At 37.9% G+C, this 22,336-nt stretch overlaps 2 protein-coding genes across 2 annotated transcripts; both read left to right on the forward strand.

Moving 5' to 3' along the window:
• Nucleotides 1-3,234, forward strand: tmem141 (transmembrane protein 141). The gene is made up of 5 exons (XM_027143865.2): nt 1-161; nt 267-333; nt 1,905-1,988; nt 2,540-2,647; nt 2,964-3,234. The coding sequence occupies exons 1-5, from the start codon at nt 108-110 to the stop codon at nt 3,023-3,025; spliced, it is 375 nt and encodes a 124-aa protein (XP_026999666.1). The 5' UTR covers nt 1-107; the 3' UTR covers nt 3,026-3,234.
• A 3,002-nt stretch (nt 3,235-6,236) lies between these two features.
• Nucleotides 6,237-18,226, forward strand: sapcd2 (suppressor APC domain containing 2). The gene is made up of 6 exons (XM_027144627.2): nt 6,237-7,137; nt 10,512-10,657; nt 13,638-13,784; nt 14,762-14,863; nt 15,600-15,713; nt 16,212-18,226. The coding sequence occupies exons 1-6, from the start codon at nt 6,453-6,455 to the stop codon at nt 16,338-16,340; spliced, it is 1,323 nt and encodes a 440-aa protein (XP_027000428.1). The 5' UTR covers nt 6,237-6,452; the 3' UTR covers nt 16,341-18,226.
• The last annotated feature ends 4,110 nt before the right edge of the window (nt 18,227-22,336 follow it).

Below are 22,336 nucleotides of genomic sequence, written 5' to 3' on the forward strand. Positions count from 1 at the left end.
CTTCCTTTCAGTTTCCTTCGCTGTTTACACGGAAATAAACTATAACAAAGTCAGATCAGGTTCAGGTAGAAAGTTATAAAGTGTTTTTAGTACAAGAATAAAACGAGATGGTTAACCTTGGGCTCAGGAAGGTGGATGACGCGCTCGTGGAGAAACATCCGGTGCGCTGGTTTCTTTTTATTCTGTAATATATCAATTAAAGCACAATGATGACCTATTAATGCATAATTTATTATAAAATGTATTGAAATATCTCTTTGGCTCAGGGGTTGCAACAATACGCTGCCTGTCAGTCCCGTGCTTTTATGAAAGGAACAGGAAGCTTCATGATTGGTTGGTATCTGAGCAATTCTAGTGAAATTCTTAAAATTCATTTATTCATTCATTCATTCAAATCAAATCAAATTTTATTTGTCACATACACATACATACAGGGTACGATATGCAGTGAAATGCTTTATGCGACTGTCCTTTATATAAGGATAAAAAAAGATATATAAAAAGTATATTTAAAAAAAAGCAAGAAATAAAATAAGAATAAAATAATAACAAGTATAAACTGTAAAAGAAAACTATATAAAAATATGAAAATATAGATGAAGAAATAATGTATATACATATGCATAAATATACATATACATAAATGAGTATGGTATTTAAAGATTGTCCTTAAAGTGTCCAGGTGCAGTTTGGTGTGTAAATAGTATATAAAGTGGCACTGTGCTGTGCAAGTCCAGAGTTAAAGTGTCCTTAGAATGTCCAGGTGCAGTATGGTGTGTAAATAGTATGTGGAGTGACAGTGACAGTCCAGAATTAAAGTGTCACTGCAAAAGAAGGGGGGTGCATAGAACAGTGGGGATGGAGAGAGACGTCTAGTGCTAGATCCTGGGTGTCTCCTGGTTTAAACTTCGAATGGCCTGTGGGAAGAAGCTTCTCCTCATCCTCTCTGTGTTTGCTTTCAGGGAGCGGAAACGTTTCCCTGAACGCAACAAAGAAAAGAGTCCATTGTACATTCATTCATTTATTCATTCATTTTTTTAATTCTTTTTTTCTTTTAACCATATTTCACATGCCTGATTAAAACAAGATTATATGCCACATCATTTTCTCACAGAAAACAACTTGAATTCTCGATTCGGATTGGTCTAGAACTTTATTATAGAGCTTAGCTTTATTAATGAACTTCTGTAGTTCAACGGTATAATGTGGAATGACACAGACATTACTTATGAGTGTGGTGTTATTCATGAAATGTGTAGAAATATGAAAATACATAGACCTAATATGGATTCTCCCATAAGATCAACGTTTGTCGAAAATATTCCAGCATTTTACATGGAAAAAATCGATTTCCACATTTAAATATATTTAATATTAATCTTGAATTTTTGTATTATATTAATCTTTATATTATTCTTTATAATAACCTTTTGTTCTATGTTTATGTTTTGTAAAGCTGCTTTGAGACAATGTCAAATGTAAAAAAAGTGCCATACAAATAAATTTAAATTTAATTGAATTGAATTTCCTACGTACCCTCTTACTGAAGTGTTATATAGCAGGGATCACAAACTTTTAGCACGCTGAGCCTTTAACTACATTACTGATAAATCAGCGTCATTATTTTAATGTCTGATATTTTAAATTTAGAGTATTGTTGAATTACACACATTATACAAACAAACAAACAAATAAATAAATAAGTGAATGAATGATGGAATAAGTACCAATGTCAATTGACCCCAGATTTTTGTATTAATAGTGTGATTTTGTAAAATCCTAATTCTCCCCTAATCACCACTCACTTTACAATTACAGTAATAAGGCTCAACATGTGAAAGACACAGCAGTTTGGAGAGTGTTGCTGTATTCCCTTTCTCATGTTGCTTCTGTCTGATAACTAGGTACAATAAGCTTGTTTTTAGCACAGCAGGCACTACAGAAAAGGTTGAAGTATCCGCTCCAGTGGAACCTTTTAGTATCTATTGGTAAGTTATGGTTCCATGTTAATGCCTTGTTCCAATATTTATGCTAAGTCACGTTTTGTGCAAATTTCATATTTATTTGAACTATAAGCTTTTTGAGTATAACGTGTAGTATAAAGGAAATCAACGTGTATTAATCTGTTCTCATTAATGATATTGCTGAGGGACTGATTGCAGCAGCATGTGTATAAAACTAAGTCCAAAAAAAAGTCTGGCTTTAATTACAAATTATATTATTATCTGTAATTTGAATAAAAAGTAGAATCATATATATATTTATGAATTTCTCGAATCTTAGTATTTGCCATACAGCTTTATATAAAACCAGAGGATCCGTTTTAGATCAAATCCACCAGTGTGTCATCTGAACACAAGGTATAAGAATAACAGAAAGTCCGCAGGCGATAACATGATCCATATCCACAAATTTGCTTCAGTTCAAATAGTGACCTAGAAACAGTGCAACATCTTCAATATTAAATAGTTAATAGTTTCAGTGTGTCTCAGACTCTTGGACCTCACTGTGTCCTTTTTCTGGCACTTCTTTTTGCCAGTGGCTTCCTCAGTGTTCAGCTACACGGTAACACGTTGGGAGACAACAAAGTGCACAGAGCTGTGGGTTTTATTGGAAAAAGGAGAAGTAACTGATTCCAGTCCACCTGGTAAATCTTCATCTTTTCCCTTCATCTGTTCCTTTAAATAAACCAGGCTCTGAAACTCTGAACAAGATGCTATTTTAAAAGTTGTATTTCATAATAACTTCATATGCCATAGCATTTTAATCCATAATTGGTTCGACAGCACGATGAAATCATGTCTCTACACATCCTTTGTTAAACTATCTAGTATCAGGAATACACAAATAACTTGTATGTTTTTAATGAGTTTCTATTCCTGTTTTCTTCAAAGTCTTTGCTGTTTTGCTAGTAATCATTTTTCATTAATCCTAACTAGGTCAATTTCTCTTTCTTTTTCCAGAGGATAAGCCTCTAACACCTGCAGCTCCCAGAGTCACAAAATACGGAGATTCGATGGAATAAATTTTAATGAAAATCTGCAGCAATATCAGTAAACAGAGAGTGTGTGTGTGTGCGTGTGTGCGTATGTGTGTGTGTGTGTGTGTGTGTGTGCGCGCGTGTGTGTGTTATAGGAATTTTGAATTAAGCCTATATAGGATGTGGGTTTGAAATCAGTATGTCGCTGATTTTCCAAATTTTCAAAAAATGTTAATAAATGTATAAATCCTGGACTTGTGCAGTTTTTAATTTGTTCTTTGGGTAATATATCAATTTATTCACCTTTTCTATGATTAAGTATAGAGCAGAATTTTGAATTGTAGAATTATTGTGTTACATTGGGCAGGACCCAAACTTTATCGTTTTTAACGCAGATTATTACAGGAAAAAGTCTGACTTACAGAATTGTACTTGTATGTTTTTAAACACTTTATCAAATACAAAATGCCTTATTACAACAATAGTGTATAATTAACAGAGAGGTTTCAATTGATCCTCTGGAGTTTTTCTTTCGCACAGAGAGTAAACCAACATACACATGAGAAATTTTTCTATATATAAATTATTATTATTATTATTATTATTATTATTATTATTTTTGCAGATGTATACTCACTGCTTGGCAATCGGTCACACTGTATTTTAAAACTGAATATTGATGAATGCAGCATGCAAAGATACAGCATTACATTAGCTTATTACACAGTAGTTAGTACCATTGACTCAATTACTACATACTAGACTACCAGAGTTATTCAGTAATTAGAATTGGATTAAAGGTTTGTGTTAGAAAAGTGAGAAATTTGATTATGAACGTTAGATACTGATTTTAGGTGTTTAAAATAGGATTTTCTTTTAATAGTTGGAAATAAGAGTCATGTGGAGAACCTTCTCATTTCTAATGGAATACGCACTTTAATCTTGCCTCAAGTAATTCAGATGAATCCTGACTGTCGGTACAGAGGAGAAAAAAACGATGAAAAATCGGTTTCTACAGTATCTTTACCGAATTGCAGTGACTGTCTGATATCTGTGAGCTCAGTGTTCAGGTGAAATGAAATGATTTGGTAAAACAAAGGCTGTATTTTTGTCTGGTTATGCAGATGGACCAAAGTTCAGCCCGTAACAGTGATTAGAAACCTTTTACAATGTTTAGCCTCAGATTAAGCACTTAACACTGCTAGGAGCTTTTCCTATTTCGGTGGAGTTAAAGAATCATTCAGCGTAAAACAAGTAACTAAATATTAATGTAGGAGTTTGAGGGGTTGATGCTATGATCAGTGCATTAGGATTTTAAGCATGAGGACAAAATTTGTAAAATAATTTCAGACACGGCATGTAACCTTTGTTGGTCTAATGTTTGAACTAATTCAGAGCAATTCATATTATATAAAAGCTTCAAGATTTTAACTTTAAGAAACATTTTTTGTTAAGGAAAGGGAAAGGCAAATAAGGATAGAATATGAATTCTTACACATGGTTTAGGTTTGTATGAAGTGAAGAACTGCAATAAAAAAACTGTGTTTGCTTGCAGTTGGGAAACATCAGAGAGGACCTGCAGGAGACCTTGCAGAAGACCGAATAAAGGCTATTTAAGAGTCAGCATTGTTCCTGCTTAATGAACTTAAGATTATAGTTTTAAACCCTTAAAATAAAACACTAGATCTACATTTCCCGGTCTCTGTCTCATGCGCCTTTGTTCATTCATTCATGGTTTTTTTTAGAAGCTGCTTTATCCTTGTCAGGGTCATGATGGATCCACAGCTCAGGATCGAACTCCAGACCCTGGAGCGATGTGGTGGAATCATTACCCTTACATGTTTGTTGCTAACATCAAATCTGTAATCATGATAATGAATTGTGATGGTTTGAAAGTCAAATTTCATTTGTTATATGCAGTATTGTATTAGTGAAGTTTACCCTTCTGTTCTTTCCACATTAAAAAATAAATAAATAAATGCAAAACCTCCTCTGTGTGATTTTTTCTATTCCGTCATGTCTTTATATCTTAAATTATAATAAATTATACAGAATAAATAATAAATAAATGTATAATATGAGTTTATAAATGTATTAATATGTTTATGTAAATTATTTGTTCTGTGTTTATTTATACATTTAAAACATTTTTTTTGTTTCTTCATTTTTGTTTTATTTAAAGAAATATTAACAACAAACAAAAAAATATTTAGTGTATTAATTCTGATTTCAGTATTGTGACTTTTTATTAAGTAAACAGCATGATGTGCAGAGGGTATCAGTCATGCCTCACAGCTTCAAGGCCTGTAGTTCGATCCTGAGCTCAGGTTGATGTTTGTGTGGAGGTTCTTTGAATGTTGCATAGTGAAGAGCTGGCACACAGTAACATGGTACACAAATGCAACCTTGTGTACGATTCTATATTGGAAATACAAATTCTGTAATGTATTCTTCTTCCAGTCCTCCTCTGATGATTGTGCGGAGGTCGTCCAGAAGAATGATAGGAAAAAATTGAATGGTGTCACCAAATGTGACAAGACATTTACCAGTACACACTTACCACTCATTTGGAGGCAGTGCCAGGCTGTAATTAAGTCACGTTGTAATTACAATATTTAGAACATGACATGAAGGCAGCATTAAAAAAACCATTGAGTAATTAAATTTAATTCAATTTATTTGTATAGCACTTTTAACAATTTCCCATTGTCTCAAAGAGAGAGAAAATAAATAAATATATAATACACAAAATTAATCAAACAAATAATTAATACATTTGATTCATTCAATCAAACAAAAAACTTAATAAACAATTGTCACTGTAGAATCATTACAGTAGTCGTCCTGTAGTTAAATGAATGAATGAATGAAAGAATGAATGAATGAATGAATGAATTCACTGTAAGTGATTTAATGGTCAGTTGATGTAGACTAAAATATGTTTCTTTGACAGAATGAGAGAACTATTATGTTTCATAGCCATCTGGAGACTAAACTAGTTCATGTGAAAATAAACCTTCCTGGCCAACTGCTATTCAAATCTACAGAGAACAAAACTTAAACCCTGTTGCTTTTGTAGTAGCCAATCAGCATGGAGCAGTTCATCGAGCTACCAATCAGAACGTCGATAAGGTGAGCAACCGTTCAGAGGGCGGATCTATTGAAAAAAATGTGGTGAAGAAAGTTGTGTTGGTTTAGAGAGAGAGAGAGAGAGAGAGAGAGAGAGAGAGAGAGAGAGAGGAAAAGGAGAGAGAGGAAGAAAGAGTGTGTGTGTGAGAGAGAAGAGAGGGAGGGAGAGAAGGAAAGAGAAAGGGGGGGAGAGAGAAAGAGAGAGAGGGAGAGAAGGAGAGAGAGAGAGAGAAAGAGAGAGCAAACTGGGTGGGAAGAAAAGTATCCGAATGATGCGTTTGAATGAGTTACACTTGTGGTGATTAGTAAACATTAGTAGCCTGTAGTCTGTTTTTAGAGCTTCATGGCTTTGATCCCAACAGATCCGAGCTTCACTCATCCCGGACTGATCACTTTAAAAAACCCCAGCATGCAGGACGCAGAGTTTAACACCGACGGCTTACCGAAAGCCTTTCTGCACAGCCTGCGCACTTTGTTCGATATTTTAGACGACGGGAAGCGCGGCTATGTGCACATCTCTGAGATCGAGAGCCGGTGGCACGGGGCAGAGACCCAGGACCTACCGGGCGGTGTGGTGCAGAGTCTCAGGCGGATCACACCACCGCACGGATGTCTCACTTTCGAGCGCTTCGTGGCGGGGCTTCGATACTCGATTTTCAATCCTGACCGCGCTCAAACTAAGCAACACGTCCATCCAAACGGTTTCAAACCGCAGCCACACAATAAAGTGCGACCTCTCGGACCGAGCAACGGGATTAATGTTCATCACAGCCGCGCGAGCGCGCCACAAAACCGCACGCGGCAGCAGTACGACAACAGAAGCAAACTGTGCGCGAGCGATTCCTCTTCGTACGTTAACCCCGGTGTTCAGCCATGTACAAGGAGCGGCAGGAGCCTGGAGCGCGTTCCCGTGGCACCGGAGCGCGCGCCTAACCGGTCCGATTCGGTTCGCGTGGGGAAAAAGGTACAGCAGCCCACGCGTGTGCAGTCAGTCGAATCAATCCCGATTGAATCCTTTCCCAAGACAAGTAAGTCTGTTCGCACGTAAAAAAAAACTACTATTTATTTAACGCATTAACCAGTTAATTAATTAATTGGTCCCGGGACCTTCAAGGGTAGATGAATTTATTTTAAGCTGAAAAATCAACAGATGCCTCGTTATCATTGGGCTACCAATCAGAAGGTCAAGGGTTCGAATCCCAGGTCCACCAATCTGACACTGCTGGGCCCCGGAACAAGGCCCTTTAACTCTCAATTGCTCAGTTGTATAATAATGAGTTAATGTAAGTCGCTCTGGATAAAGGTGTGTCTGCTAAATGCAGTAAATGTTATCAGAGTCCTGAACATGATGTTGCATGTTGTGAACACTGAGCATGAAGGTGAATGGGATGTGGTAGTCTAGCGGTAAAGGAGGTGATAGGAAGGTCATGAGTTTGAATCACAGGTCCACCAAGCTGCCACTGCTGGGCCCCTGAGCAAGGCCCTTAAACCTCAATTGCTCAGCTGTATGAACTGAAATAAAAATGTAAGTCACTCTGGAAAAAGGTGTCTGCTAAATACCGTAAATGTAAATGTAAATAGATGTCAGTTCACCTCAAGGCATCATACATGCACTAAAAAACATGGAAGCAGGGAAAACATCTTTAAAATGAAGTTCTGCTATATCTAATATACATAGTATAATGTTCATTGAGCTCCTTTACAACTGATGTACGATATCCTACGCTGAAGTTAAACGCATTGTTCGAGGATCCAGACATGAAAAGTTTGGTAATGTTGGGACTGGATTACATAACCTTCTGATGTATAACCTAAAGCTTTAACCACTGAGCCACCACAACTAGCTGAGCTTGATTTAAACACCTCCACCATTGAATAATCTCATGCTAAAAGAATCAAAGCAAGATAGCTGTGGTGATTCACTGGAGAAAGACTAACAAAATTCAAAGCCAATTCTAGTGCACACACTTTCACATCTATGGGCAGTTTAGCCTGTTTTGGGGCGGTTGGAGTAAAGGCTTTTGTGCCAGGCGAATAAAACTCCACAATGAGCTATAACGTTTGGGATAAAATAAGCCTGGAGGAAAATCCAGGTCATCGAAGAGGAAAGAATGTGTGGTGTGAAAGATTGTTTCCTGTAGCTAGTTGCTACCAAAAGTTGAGCTGAAGTTCAAAACACGACTGTCATTCTTGTGAACCAACAGGACCAAGAAGATAGGACTGCTGTCTCATCGTATGTGGGAAAAAGTCGACCATATCCAATGAATATCATGTAATATCATGTGAACATTTAGTCTTCGTGCTATTAAAAATATCTGAATGGATTTGATTTGAATGTTCGTTCCAGCTCGCTGCATGAGCGTTGCCCATGTTCACTCAAGTGATTCGTGTTGTGGCCACAGACCGCATTTTTTTTCTCTTCCTGTGAATTTTCTCTCCTCAAATATCTTGAGCTATGAGCATGACATTGCCCAGGGCGTTGTACAGTAATACCAGGCCTGGGCTCTTACATCACAAGCAGCGAGGCTGCAGATCAGGTCTGGGGTGATGTAAACCTTTCTTGCTTGAACTGGTGGTAAACACCCAGCACTTGAAACCTGTCCAGCACATGGCTGACTAGGGGTCATTTATAATACCTTACAAGACAGGAGAAATGACAGCAGAAAGGAATTCTATGAATGTGGAGAAAAAAGAACACGTATAAAAACATGTATTAAAAGAAGTGTTATTTGGCAAATCGGCAAATACGCGTTCAGGTACAACAAACAAACCAGAAGCACCCAAGAATGTTTTTCTCTCAACACTTCCTCAGTACAGTTTATCTCTATTTTGATTTATTTTGAACACACAAGGGGCTGGGCAGTGGAGCTTGTTGGTGCTTGTCTTGTACAAATGATAACTTCTACCGAGAGCCTTAGAGCCTGGTTCCGAGTACCCTGTAAAATCTTAGAAGTCTTTATAATTCAAGTTGAGGATTATCCAAAGTTGTTTTTAGTGAAGAGTCACACCCTGAACTCCCCCTGTTTGAGCCATTTGTCAATCGAGATTAACATTTGCACTGTGTTTGGTATGTGTAATTGTCATAGTAAGAAACTTCCCAGGCCTGAGGTGTTATCTGTTCAGAGGAGTGATGAGGAAAGGTGGTGCTTAAGCTTCAAATCCATGTGGAAGAAATCGATCTTCTAAAGACATTAATTAAAATGTATTAATGACAATAAGATGCAGCTAAATTCCACAAACACGTCTGTCAGAGCTATCAGAGTTTCTGGCCAAATTCCTTCCTGGGTGTAATCTCACATTCTCCTCTTCAACTTACGAGTAAACAGAAGTGTTAGCTCTTTGTTTGTTAAAATAACATTCTTTATTTGTATTGCCCCTGGTGTGGCTTGACTATGTCTTTACATTGCATGTGGATTTAAGTTCCAAGTTACCATAAATGTCTATCATACTGATCGTATACAGGTCAGTTATGAGAATTATTGGCACCCATATCTACACACCAAGAGTTTCAGAAATTGTGTGCTCTGTATTCGCTCATATATATATATATATATATATATATATATATATATATATATATATATATATATATATACATTTATTGAACCCATCCTTTCCAATTCAATTCAATTCAAGTTTATTTGTATAGCGCTTTTTACAATAGACATTGTCTCAAAGCAGCTTTACAGAGCATAAAAATAGAGCAGAAGGTAAACATAGGAATAATAAAAGAAATAATGAATAATAAAAGAAAAAGTATTAACGAATAAAAATTCAAGATTATTATTAGATATATATAGTTCACAATCTGTATGTATTTATCCCCCTATGAGCAAGTCTGAGGTGATTTAACCTGCAGTTGTGTGTCTGAGTCTAACCGTGTGTACATGTTGCTTCTTTTCTCTGACCTTTTGAACATACTTTATTTTAACTCCAAAAAAAATAAAATAAAAAATAGCTCAGACACAAATCTACTTGTTTGCCTGAGTATCCAGGTGACTGATTTCTCTAGTAATTAAATAAAATGTAATAAATCCATTTTACACTACAGCATTTTTTTTTTTATCAGACTATGAAATTTGGTAACTAATAGAACCTGAGGCTAGGATGCGACAAGGCTGCTTGTATGAGTAATCTGCTCTTTTCCTCCTCGGTCTATGAGAGGACAAATGTTGCCGGATGTATTTTCAGTGCATCGTTATACACTTTTATTTAAATATGTGTGTTTTGTAAAACAGGAATCATACCTCAACTCGCATTCTCCCTAAAACAGGGTGCAAGATTAGATTAATGGCATTGAATGAAAGAGTTGTTATAATATGTATAAAAATCCCACATAGAAGTTATTTCATAAATTAATGATCGAAAATAAACCTCCTTAATCCTCAAACTTTTTTCTCAGTCTCAGGTCAGCAGCAAGGCGAACGTTTCGGGCTGCCTCGGTCACAGAGCGAGACGACTGCAGGGTTCGCGGCGACCAGGCGACACAGCAGGAGCCGGGAAGAGCCGAGACGACACACCATCACTAGCGGAGTCGACTATGGAATGGTATGAACCTGACGAATCCAAACTGATTCACACTTCTTCATTCTCTAGTGTAGCCTTCAGACTATTTCCTCACTAATATTGCTCTGTGTTACACAGAAACATTTTACATCTATATTTAATGGCTCAAACACCCGCAAGTCATCCATGGGTTAAGACTTATATTTCTGTAAAATAATTCAGAGTAGCTGTTAAATAATATGTATAATCGTATTAAGCTTTCTTTAAAAGCTTAATCTGTCGATAGTTAACATAGTAGATATTTGTAGTGGTTTTGTAGTATGGCAATATTTTTAATATTTAGTCTCTATAGAACTCACTGCCCTGGGTATGATCCTAGGGGTCCAGGAACAAATCGTACAGACCATAACTGGAAATCAATAGGCAAGCGTGATCGGTCTGTTTGAGGCATCGTTTTGTAACTCCTTAACTCATAACGCTTGAATTATGGATTATGAGCTAATTTGCATAATCTACAAGACTGTTACAAGAAGTTATATCATATTTATCAAATCACAGAGAATTCAAAGGGATAAAGGATCATTACCGCATGTGACAGATCTGTGAATATGACTGTGGAGATACCGCTGACGTGTAGCTTAATAACTCATGACAACATTCAAATAGCTGATAGAAAATCAATAGATTTCTCAATAGAAAATGTGGAAATGATTGAATCTATATTCAGAATTTGTCTAATTTGTCAGTTTTCAGCATAAACCTTTGCAACTAGATGATTACATCATGAAAGTTAAATGGTGTGCCCGTATCACTATACTCAAATTTTCCATGTAAACCTAGAAAGATTAGCTACTGGGTGCTTCTTGCAAATAAGTGCTAGGCCAAGTTTTTTTCTTTTTCTTTTTCTTGTGCTTGATTTAAAGTAACTTGACCACGAGTGACATTTTAAAATAAGAACCTTGAAAGTGATTGATTTGAGTTGAGCTTTTTTTTGTGAATTTCTTTGAATCTGTTTCTTTCGTTTACTTTGCGGTCACTTTGTGTGATTATCATTACTCCTAACATTGCACTGTAACGATAGCAGTATGCTAAAGGAGACCATGTGCACAGTGTGAAATTCTCTGCATAAAAAGTACAAAACAGCTCAAAACCACTCAGACTAGAGCCGTGTGCTACATTATACATGACCACAAATTGCCACTCCTCCTCTTCACACCAACCCCTCTCCTCCTGTTCCCCCATTTTGCCCCTCCCCTGGTGCATTCTGCTCCCCCTCTTCTAACTTTCATTTCTGTCTTTCTGCCCCTCTCTGTCTCTGCCTCTCTCTTTCTCTCCATTTCTCTCTCTGTGTTTGCTTTTCTTTACCTCTCTGTACGTCTTCCACTCTGTCACTCGACTCTTGCTTTTTCTCCTCTTTCCATTCCTTCTTCTCCCTCCCTCCTTCAATCCCATTACTTCCTCCATCTCCATGGTGCTGAGCCGGCTTGGGCCCCCGGGCCTGGGAGCTGGCGCAGTTTTAGCCGCCTACACCACAGTCTTCATCCCCCTCAGCAGCAGCTTGTACTCCAGCAAAGCCTTGCACTTTTTCTACTGGGTGAGTGAACAAGTGTGGGAACGAGTGGCTGAAATAGAGGCAGAGTGGAGTGGTATTTGGAGTCACATCAGGTTTGGGGTGTGAGCGCTCTGGAATGGTTACACACAGCCATGAGGTGTGTCGGCATGTCGACGATTAACTGGTGGGAAGAATTAAGGAGGTGCTTTTTCTGTAAAGGTGAACATTTCTGGATCAATAATCCTAACTTCTTCTGTGTGAAAAACATGGATGTCCGATGCAAACTTTGCATAGTATGTTTGTATGGTAAACCAATGTATGAGGACGTATTACAGCACCTTGAGTGATAGTTGGTATTTCCAAATGCTTGCACTGTGATATCGCATGTGTTTGTCTCATGAGCCTGGGAAAAAAATGCATTTTCTGATATGGTATTAGTGACTTTTTGCATATTTCCTAGTTCAGGGTTTGTACAATGGAACAAACCAAACCTGTTTCTCCTTTCTGGAGTCTTCTATTCAGCCACATACACACTGACGATCCCTTTAATCATGGCGGGCTTTATAGCTGAAGGAATTTCTCAATGTAAACAAACTTTTTACCCCTCGTGCAGAAGCAGAGAGGCTCCATGTCTGTCTTTCTCACTGTCAGGTGATGTCATGGTCTGTCATGCCGTGTCACTTTGACGCTGTGATTGGCTAATGCTGTCTGTGTCTGTATTGTTTGTAATGTTGCCTGCGCAGCTCCCTCCTGCTCTGTTTCTCTTTACAAAGAGGATTTAGCCCACACACAAGCACACGGCCTGACCCACACCTCTTCTGTTTACCCCCCGCCCCACTCCCTCCCTCCCCCCTTCTCTCTCTCTCTCTCTCTCTCTCTCTCTCTCTCTCTCTCCCTTCATGGTGTCCCTTTGCTCCCATTCAAGTGAGGAGTTGGCTGTTGAAAGGGAACTGCACTTTGTATGCATTTTCTAACACAATGATCTGTGTTTGAATTTCCTAAATGGGGGACTTTTTTTTTTTTTAATATTCTACAATAACTTTTGAGAATTTCATTAAGTGATTTTGAAGAAATATCATTTATGTATCAAAACACCTACTAAGGTTTATGAAAGATTGAATTTTGAGCAAAGTAACTTATGGTCTAGAGTTTTGTGGAAGTGAATATGCAATTTGGGGTGTTTATATCTATAAAATGTGAAATACTGAGCAATATCTGTGAATTATTATAGAATTTCCTTCAGTTCTATCTTATCTTATCTTATCAGCAATTTAAAAGTGTCTTTGAGAAAGTAAATATTGTGCACTAAAATATAAGTGAAGAGCAGATACTGCAGAATGATATCGCATACTAACTTTCAATATAAGTTTATTTATAATCATTTTTACTTTATTTTATTATGAAGGATTCTTCGATGAAACCCTTATCTAATTGGTGAAACTTTTTACCTGGTGGTCATGTGATCTACAGCTAAAGCAGATGAAGGAGCTGGAACAGGAGAAGGACTCACTGCTGTCTGGACTGGATCTGGTGGAGAGAGCGAGGGAGTGGTACACAAGTCAAATCCATAATGTGAAGGAGAGACAGAGGCTTGTTGGGCAGACTGGTCACTTCTCTGTGTGTAACACACACACACACACACCAGACACAAACACGCGTACACACACATGCACACACCATCACATACACAGACAAACACAGACAAACACACACACACAAACACACGCAAACACACACGGACACACAAACACACACACAAAAAAACACACACAAAAAGACACAGACACAAACACACACGCACACACACAATAACACACACACAGACACAAACACACACGCACAAATACACACACGCACACACAAACACACACGTTCACACACACACAGACACAAACACACACACACGCACACAAACACACACAAACACGCACACAAAGACAAAAACACACACACAAACACACACACGCACACACAAATACACACGTTCACACACACAGACACAAACGTACACACACATGCATACACACACACACACACACACGAACACATACACATACACAAACACATACACAGACAAACACACACACGTACACACACATATACACACTCTGTAGTAAATCACTGGGCCAATGAATATATTCTTTCAGTAGTATTTTTTTTTTTCAAAATTTGAGCATTCATAAACTATTTCAGATGATTTTGATTAGAGATTCTGGTTAAATTAGGGTTAAAATGTCTTTCCATAAAAATGGTCAAATATTCTCAGGGACCGAGATTCACATTCAAATTTGGTCATTTTATTTGTCACATACACAATCATACACAGTATGACATGAAGTGAAATGTTCTATATAAAATAGCCAATAGTAGGCAGTGTTGGATACAGTATAAAAAAGAAATAAATATATCAACATATCAGATAAATATTGTGGTTGTATATAATTGTATATGTGATTTATATAATTATTGGTATCATGGTATAGAATTACAAGAGGGTCTTGGTTCTGGGGTGAATAGAACAAGGGTTAAAGATAGTGTACACAAATATTACAATATATCTGCGGTTTAATTTATATCCGTCTTTCTGTTATAAGGATTTTCTGACTGAATCCAATCAATGTCGCCTGAATGTCCTCCTGCCCAAACTACAGGAAGTGAACCGCTGCCTTAATGAGCTCATGTCCTGCTCTGGAATGGTTAGTTTGTTGTCTTTATCTCATTTTATTCATATCCATTTGTGGTAATTGTGTTTTTCGGCATCTTTGATGGGTGTGTGGCACGTCGCCGTCTATTCGCACTTTGTACATTCCTGCGAGGTATTAAATCCAGTGCCGCTGTCTGATCAGTATCTATAACTGTTGAAGACCATCTGTTAAAGACCAGGGTGATGGATTTGAACTGCTGATTTTAAGGTCGGGTTTCATCAGGAAGGAATTTATTGCAAATCTATAATATTATATAATGTATATAATATATAGTAAGTATAATAATGTATTATAGTAAGAAGTTATAATGTATTATAGTAAGAAGTTACATCTGATGCTGCTGGTCTTTGAAAGTAAATTATTTAATAACACTCTCCGGGGTCACCAAGACAAAGAAATTTACATTTCCAGCAGACACCCTTATCCAGAGCAACTTACATTTTATACAACTGAGCAATCCAGGGTTAAGGGCCTTGCTCAGGGGCCCAGCATTGGAATCGAACTCACAACCTTCCGAGTTAGAAGTCCAGTACCTTAACCACTAAGCTACCACTTCCTAAGATGAAGTAGAAGTTTCCTTCCCAAGAGTTTGTCCTCACCACCGTTCCACGGATAAAATGAAATCGTAAACCTTGTCATTTTTATCTCAATTTTTTATATAATCCTTTAAAGCCACTTTACAACAATGGCTATCATTGACCCCCCAATTTTTTTTCTTCTTTTGAAGTCATTCCCTTCTCCGAGTGCACAGACTTCTGTCCCTTCCCCCAGCGTCCCACCTATTCCTGCTCCTCCTCAGGCCATCCAGCGACTAAAGGACCAGAATCACCTTCTCACACAGGTTCAACAATTTTACACAATTCACAACAAAATTGTGTTGTAGCACATTATCACCGCAGACATATCGGGTTTAGAAGTTTAGAACTAGGAATTCAGACGGGATTTACAGTCACACTCATGCAATTATTTAGCAGATGTGTTTTATCCAGAGCAAAGAGTTTAAACGTCAAGTTTTATTTTTCCTTCAAATCACAAGTTTATAATAATAATAAGCCTCTTCTTCTAGTGTGTTATAGCTATTATAGCAACAAATCAGGAGGGATGCTGTGGTATAAAAAGAATAAATATTAAAAAAAAATACTAAGTAGTAACTTCTTTATTGTTGATTATTGTCCTTTAACAAATGTTCTTTGTTTACTTTATTCCTTACATTTTGTGTAACGAATTACTTACGTTTTTCAAGTGTTCAAATGTCCTTCGCTAGTTGCTCCAAGTGCTTGTGTACAAAATAATATGATAAAAATATTCAGCTCACATTTCCTGATTGTTCTCATCTCAGGAGGTGACGGAGAAGAGCGAACGCATCACCCAGTTGGAGCAGGAGAAGTCGGCTCTCATCAAACAACTGTTCGAAGCCCGAGCTCGTAGCGCTCATGACAACAGTGTCCTTGACTCAACCTTCATATGAATAAACAGATCAGACCACAACCACAACCAAATCCCACTTTTGCTCAGCCAAAGGACTGCAAACACTCCTTCACTACACCTGACGTGGATTTGACTGACTGCTGCTTCCATGGTGTACCGATGAGGTTTCATTTGACTGCATGCAAACACGCAAAGGTTAAAAGTCACATATTTCTTCACAAGCAAAATTGACTCTATGTTTACGTACCACTGTTGTGTGAATGTTGCTACGTTTCCTGCACTGACAGGCATTGACAAATCAGTGGCTTTTAGTATGAGCTTGCTTTGCATTTTAACCTTCAAGTTTTTTTTTTCCCTTCTCTTTCTCTTTTTTTAATGAATCCACCTGAATGCTTTGGCTTCGATTTTGACCTTTACACTCCAGAACTATCCATATAATCATTCAGACAAAGAAACACATTATGAACTTGTCATACTGGGCCTCATTTATCAAACTGGCTACGAACCAAACGGTTCGCAAAACGTTCACACGAGCCTTTACACACAGGGTTACACGCCACGGGTCTTTAAAAAGTTTTAAAATGTATTAACATTTTTTTCTTATAATAAAAGGCCTTAAAAGTATTAAATAGGCTTATATTCAGATCCGTAAATATTTAATGAACTCATCACTGCAAAAGCTATCCAGTCTGATGGCTTATACAAGTTTTTTTTTTCCGCGATACTTACCTGGTCATAAGAGAGAATTGAGGTATCAGAATACAGGTCGTAATACAGCTTGCTTGACATGGGTAAATGCAAGTATAATGAAAAATGGCTTGAGAACGATGGATTGTCATGGTGATTAAAGCTGGTGCCTGATAACTGTGCCGTTTGTTGGAGATGTTTTAAACTGGGAACAATGGGCATCAAGCGGAGTTTGGGAAGCACAGGGAGTACACGAGAGACCACAAACAGACTCTTCCCACTACTACTAACAAAGATGTCAGCACGGATGTTGGGAATCCGACAACACCACCATCTGACCGCTGAACATCTTTTGGCTCTATGCCAACACTCAGAGCTGAGGTGATTTGTGTGCTGAGGGTGATAATAAACCACCACTCATTCTTGGTCAAATGACGGGATTGAGGAGGCCTTTAAAGCTTCCAGACTCTGAGCCTGTGCACATATTTACGTGTGGAAAAGACAAGACCTGATACGTAGCTATGTTCGGAATGGCACCATTTGTCAAAAAAGAACTTATCGTCGAGGTCAACGGATGCTGGGGTTTTATGATCAATTTATGTTTCGAAGAGACCCTGAACCAGACAACTAAAAGCGAGCGACTGGACCCGCATGTGCAGTATGGGTTAGATTTTTGTGTTCAGTCAAGGCGGTTTATAGGCCATGCAACACTGCATAAAACCCACTTCAGCATTTAAAGTAAGTTTTCTTACTTTGAATTACTTACAAGTGTGTTTATATATAAAACGTGTATTTCTTTTGCAGGTTTGGTCGTAAAGTTTGTATATGTGGTGATTGAAATGAGGTATTAAAAAGTCTTACCTGTAATTTGTTTATGTCTGTAGATATGTACTAAATAACTAACTCCTGTAGTTTGGAAAAAATGTTTGTGCAAATATTTGGCCAAAAATACAGTATGACACTACTGTGAAACGTAATCAATCAGCTTCAAATGACCTGTCATTGAGTTTTTATAAGCTGGATTATGCCGTCAAATTTAAATCCATTATATATTCAATCTGTATCTTACTAAAGGCATGGAATTGTGCTTAAGTGATTTGAGACACGGGGGCACGGTGGCTTAGTGGTTAGCACGTTCGCCTCACACCTCCAGGGTTGGGGGTTCGATTCCCGCCTCTGCCTTGTGTGTGCGGAGTTTGCATGTTCTCCCCGTGCCTCGGGGGTTTCCTCCGGGTACTCCGGTTTCCTCCCCCGGTCCAAAGACCTGCATGGTAGGTTGATTGGCATCTCTGGAAAATTTCCCGTAGTGTGTGATTGCATGTGTGAGTGAATGAGAGTGTGTGTGTGCCCTGCGATGGGTTGGCACTCCGTCCAGGGTGTATCCTGCCTCGATGCCCGATGACGCCTGAGATAGACACAGTCTCCCCGTGACCCGAGAAGTTTGGATAAGCGGTAGAAAATGAGTGAGTGAGTGACTGAGTGATTTGAGACACAACATTAGATTCAGTGCCACATGGTGCTATACTTCCCCCACTGTTTACACTGGTATTGCACCACGCAGCCGCGTCGTGTTTTTAATTTCTGAGACCGTGCACGATAGACACTCCAAAAGACCGCAGGATACACACGGCAGCCATCTTGCATGATCATTAAAGGAAGCATTAGTGCACACAGCCTTTAGGAGGAGCTCTTTCACTGTCATTTTGTCAGCTTTGAGTCAATTTATTTCAATCTGTTGTGCTGCGATTGCACTTGTAATGATCTACCACAACATTCACACTAATCTATACAAGAGGATTGATAAATGGGGCCCATTATTGGCTTGATGAACATTTCAATGTTACATGTTAGGACTCAAGATGTCAATGACCCACAATTTCAACAGATGCCAGCATTTCTTTGGTAATTTCCAAAGTATTTATTTATCACAGTATATTCCACTCAATCCTTGCAAAGTATAGGTTCTGTTGTTTTTTGTACCAGTGGATAACCGTGACTTTTTAGTTTTGATCTAGTTTCTGGTTTTCTACAGAACTTTGTGCACCTGCACTTGCATTCGTATATGCAATGTGACACTTATAATATTATTATTATTATTATTATTATTATTATTATTATTATTTGCACAGGAAATACCATGTGTTCTGCATACTGTTAAAAGCATCTCCAAAGTGAACACACCTGGCACCTGGTGCACTTGTAGGTTTTTGACCTGGAGTACAATGAGTCCTGAATAAGCTTGTTAGTCTAGTGTACTGTACATACTGTGTTTGCTATGAGTTTTTAATATTAGAAACGTTAGAATTAAGAGTAATCAGTGGGACTCTATCGTTGAACCTTAACCCCCAGTCTTGAGACCCTGAACATTTCGGACGTGTCTGTCCCAAATTCATGATGGAGATGGAGTTTGGTCGTGACGCAAGAAGGTTGTTTGCATGTGGAGAAGATGTTGAGCAAGTGCAGCGTTTTTAAAAACGGAAGATCCTCAGAAGAGGAAAGCGGATATATTTTCTCTCTATTCTCTGAATGTACATGAACACCTTCGTGTGGTGTCAGGCAAGTTTAAATTGTGTACAGGTGAAAAGAAGAAGTATCGCCTGTGAGAATAATGAATTGTGTTGGGTGACGTCTCGATGGGTTAGAACTGGCAAATGGGTCATGAAAAGCTCTTTGGATGGTTCATGTCTCCAGATTTCTCTGTTGTAAGGCTAAACTCTTTATTGTAAGGGTCTACTTAAATAGTTAAAAATGCAATCTTGGAGGAAAAATGGGAAGGGTAAGGAAGGCTAGGGCAAGTCAAATTACAAGCTTAACAACCATGGTGGGCAGAAAAGCATCTATCTATCTATCTATCTATCTATCTATCTATCTATCTATCTATCTGTCTGTCTGTCTGTCTGTCTGTCTGTCTGTCTGTCTGTCTGTCTGTCTGTCTGTCTGTCTGTCTGTCTGTCTGTGTCTGTCTATCTATCTGTCTGTCTGTCTGTCTGTCTGTCTGTCTGTGTGTGTCTAAGCTGTCTATCTGTCTGTCTGTCTGTCTGTGTCTATCTATCTATCTGTCTTTCAGTCTGTCTGTCTGTCTGTCTGTCTGTCTGTGTGTGTGTCTAAGCTATCTATCTATCTATCTATCTATCTATCTATCTATCTATCTATCTATCTATCTATCTATCTATCTATACCTGGCCTATCTGTCTGTCTGTCTGTCTGTCTGTGTGTGTATCTATCTATCTCTTTCTTTCTGTCTGTCTGTCTGTCTGTCTGTGTGTGTGTCTAAGCTATCTGTCTGTCTGTCTGTCTGTCTGTCTGTCTGTGTCTAAGCTATCTATCTATCTATCTATCTATCTGTCTGTCTGTCTGTCTGTCTGTCTGTCTGTCTGTCTGTCTGTCTGTGTGTGTGTGTGTCTAAGCTATCTATCTATCTATCTATCTATCTATCTATCTATCTATCTATCTATCTATCTATCTATCTATCTATCTATCTATCTATCATGCTTCTCTTCTCACCATGGTGATAAATATAATTTTTTTGGAATTGGCAAAACTGCTGCTCATTGGAGGTTTTTTACTTTTCACACCATTCTCTGTGAACTCTAGAGAAATTCCCAGGAGATCAGCAATATCTGAAACACTCCGCCGGACCATACAACACCAACACCCTTGCTTGAGATCACATTATTTTCCTGTTCCAATGTTTGAAGTGTGCATTTGGACTTGTCACTGCATGATTTTTTTTATTCATTGTCCTGATCAGATAATTACATGGATGATTGAGTGTACAGGTGTTCTTAATAAAATGGCTTGTGAAAGTATATTCCATGTATCTTGTGTAATCTGTAATAAAACAATATGATATTGCATCATTAGCTTACACTTTTAAACTCGATACCTGGCAGCTGGAAACAAATACTTGATAGCTGATACCTAACACCAGGTTGCTTTACGTAAGATACAAATATAATGTTTGCAAATTAACTATACAAATACTGTATAGACTGATATTTGACTCTTGACACTTGAAACCTGATGACTGATAAGTGAAATAAATAAATCAGGATGTCCCTTTGTGCCTGACTTGAGACAACCAAGGTTTAAAAATGTTGTAAATAACGTATTTACTTTGGTTGGCAAAAGACTTATACGAGTTATGTACACTATAACTAGCAGTGTGAAAAGTCCTGCTTTACATTCTTTACAGCAGCTGCTTTTGTGTAAGAAGTTTTAAACTCACAGCTTTTCAATCCATTTATTATGAGCTATGGCTTCTGCTTTGATGGAATAAAAAACGTTCATCCACACTGGCCCTTTCTGGATAAAAAGTCAAGTCAAGAAGCTTTTATTATCATTTCAACCATATATAGCTGTTGCAGTACACAGTGAAATGAGACAACATTTCTCCAGGATCAAGGTGCTACATAAAACAAAGACAGGGCTAGGACTTAGTAAGTAGTCCTAGATACATAAAGTGCATCTGTGTGACCTGGTGTAAACAGTGCCAGACAAGACAGTGCAGGACAATACAAACAAGACAGTGCAGGACAATACAAACAAGACAGACAAGACAGTGCAGGACAATACAAACAAGACAGAAAAGACAGTGCAGGACAATACAAACAAGACAGACAAGATAGTGCAGGACAATACAAACAAGACAGAAAAGACAGTGCAGGACAATACAAACAAGACAGACAAGATAGTGCAGGACAATACAAACAAGACAGTGCAGGACAATACAAACAAGACAGACAAGACAGTGCAGGACAATACAAACAAGACAGTGCAGGACAATACAAACAAGACAATACACAAAATACAAAAAAGAACAGGAACTAGTGAGAAATATAAGGTCCAGCTACCATGTAGCTTCACGTAATAACAATTTTTGTGATAATTCAGTCCACAACCAAACATTCAGGATCAAGATCAGTCCTATAGTCAGAAACTGAAAGAAAAAAAGAAAACAAGGACAATTTATACATATTTGAAAGAAAGAAACTAAGTGTCTCACAAGTATTGCTTGAGGTTGGTTGAGGAAAAAGCACGACCTGATTAAGTAGAAGACGTTTTCCTATAAAAGCACAAATTGAAGATCTACAGCAATTAGCAATTAATATAAAAACAAATTGTGATTCATTAATTTATCACTCATTGTGTTGCGACTATAAACATAGAAATGTCCTTTTCTTTCTGTTAAACTTCTTTTCCCTGAAATCTTCCATCCTCAAACAGTACTCTATGTAGCAACAGTTCAAAGTCGAATGTTCCTGTTATCTCTTATGTTAAAGGAGCTGTAAGCAGTATTTCTCTTACGAGCCTCATCTTTTAATCTTCCTAGTAATTATTAAAACAAAC

The sequence above is a fragment of the Tachysurus fulvidraco genome, chromosome 26 (assembly GCF_022655615.1).
Source record: "Tachysurus fulvidraco isolate hzauxx_2018 chromosome 26, HZAU_PFXX_2.0, whole genome shotgun sequence".
Taxonomy (NCBI): Eukaryota; Metazoa; Chordata; class Actinopteri; order Siluriformes; family Bagridae; genus Tachysurus; species Tachysurus fulvidraco.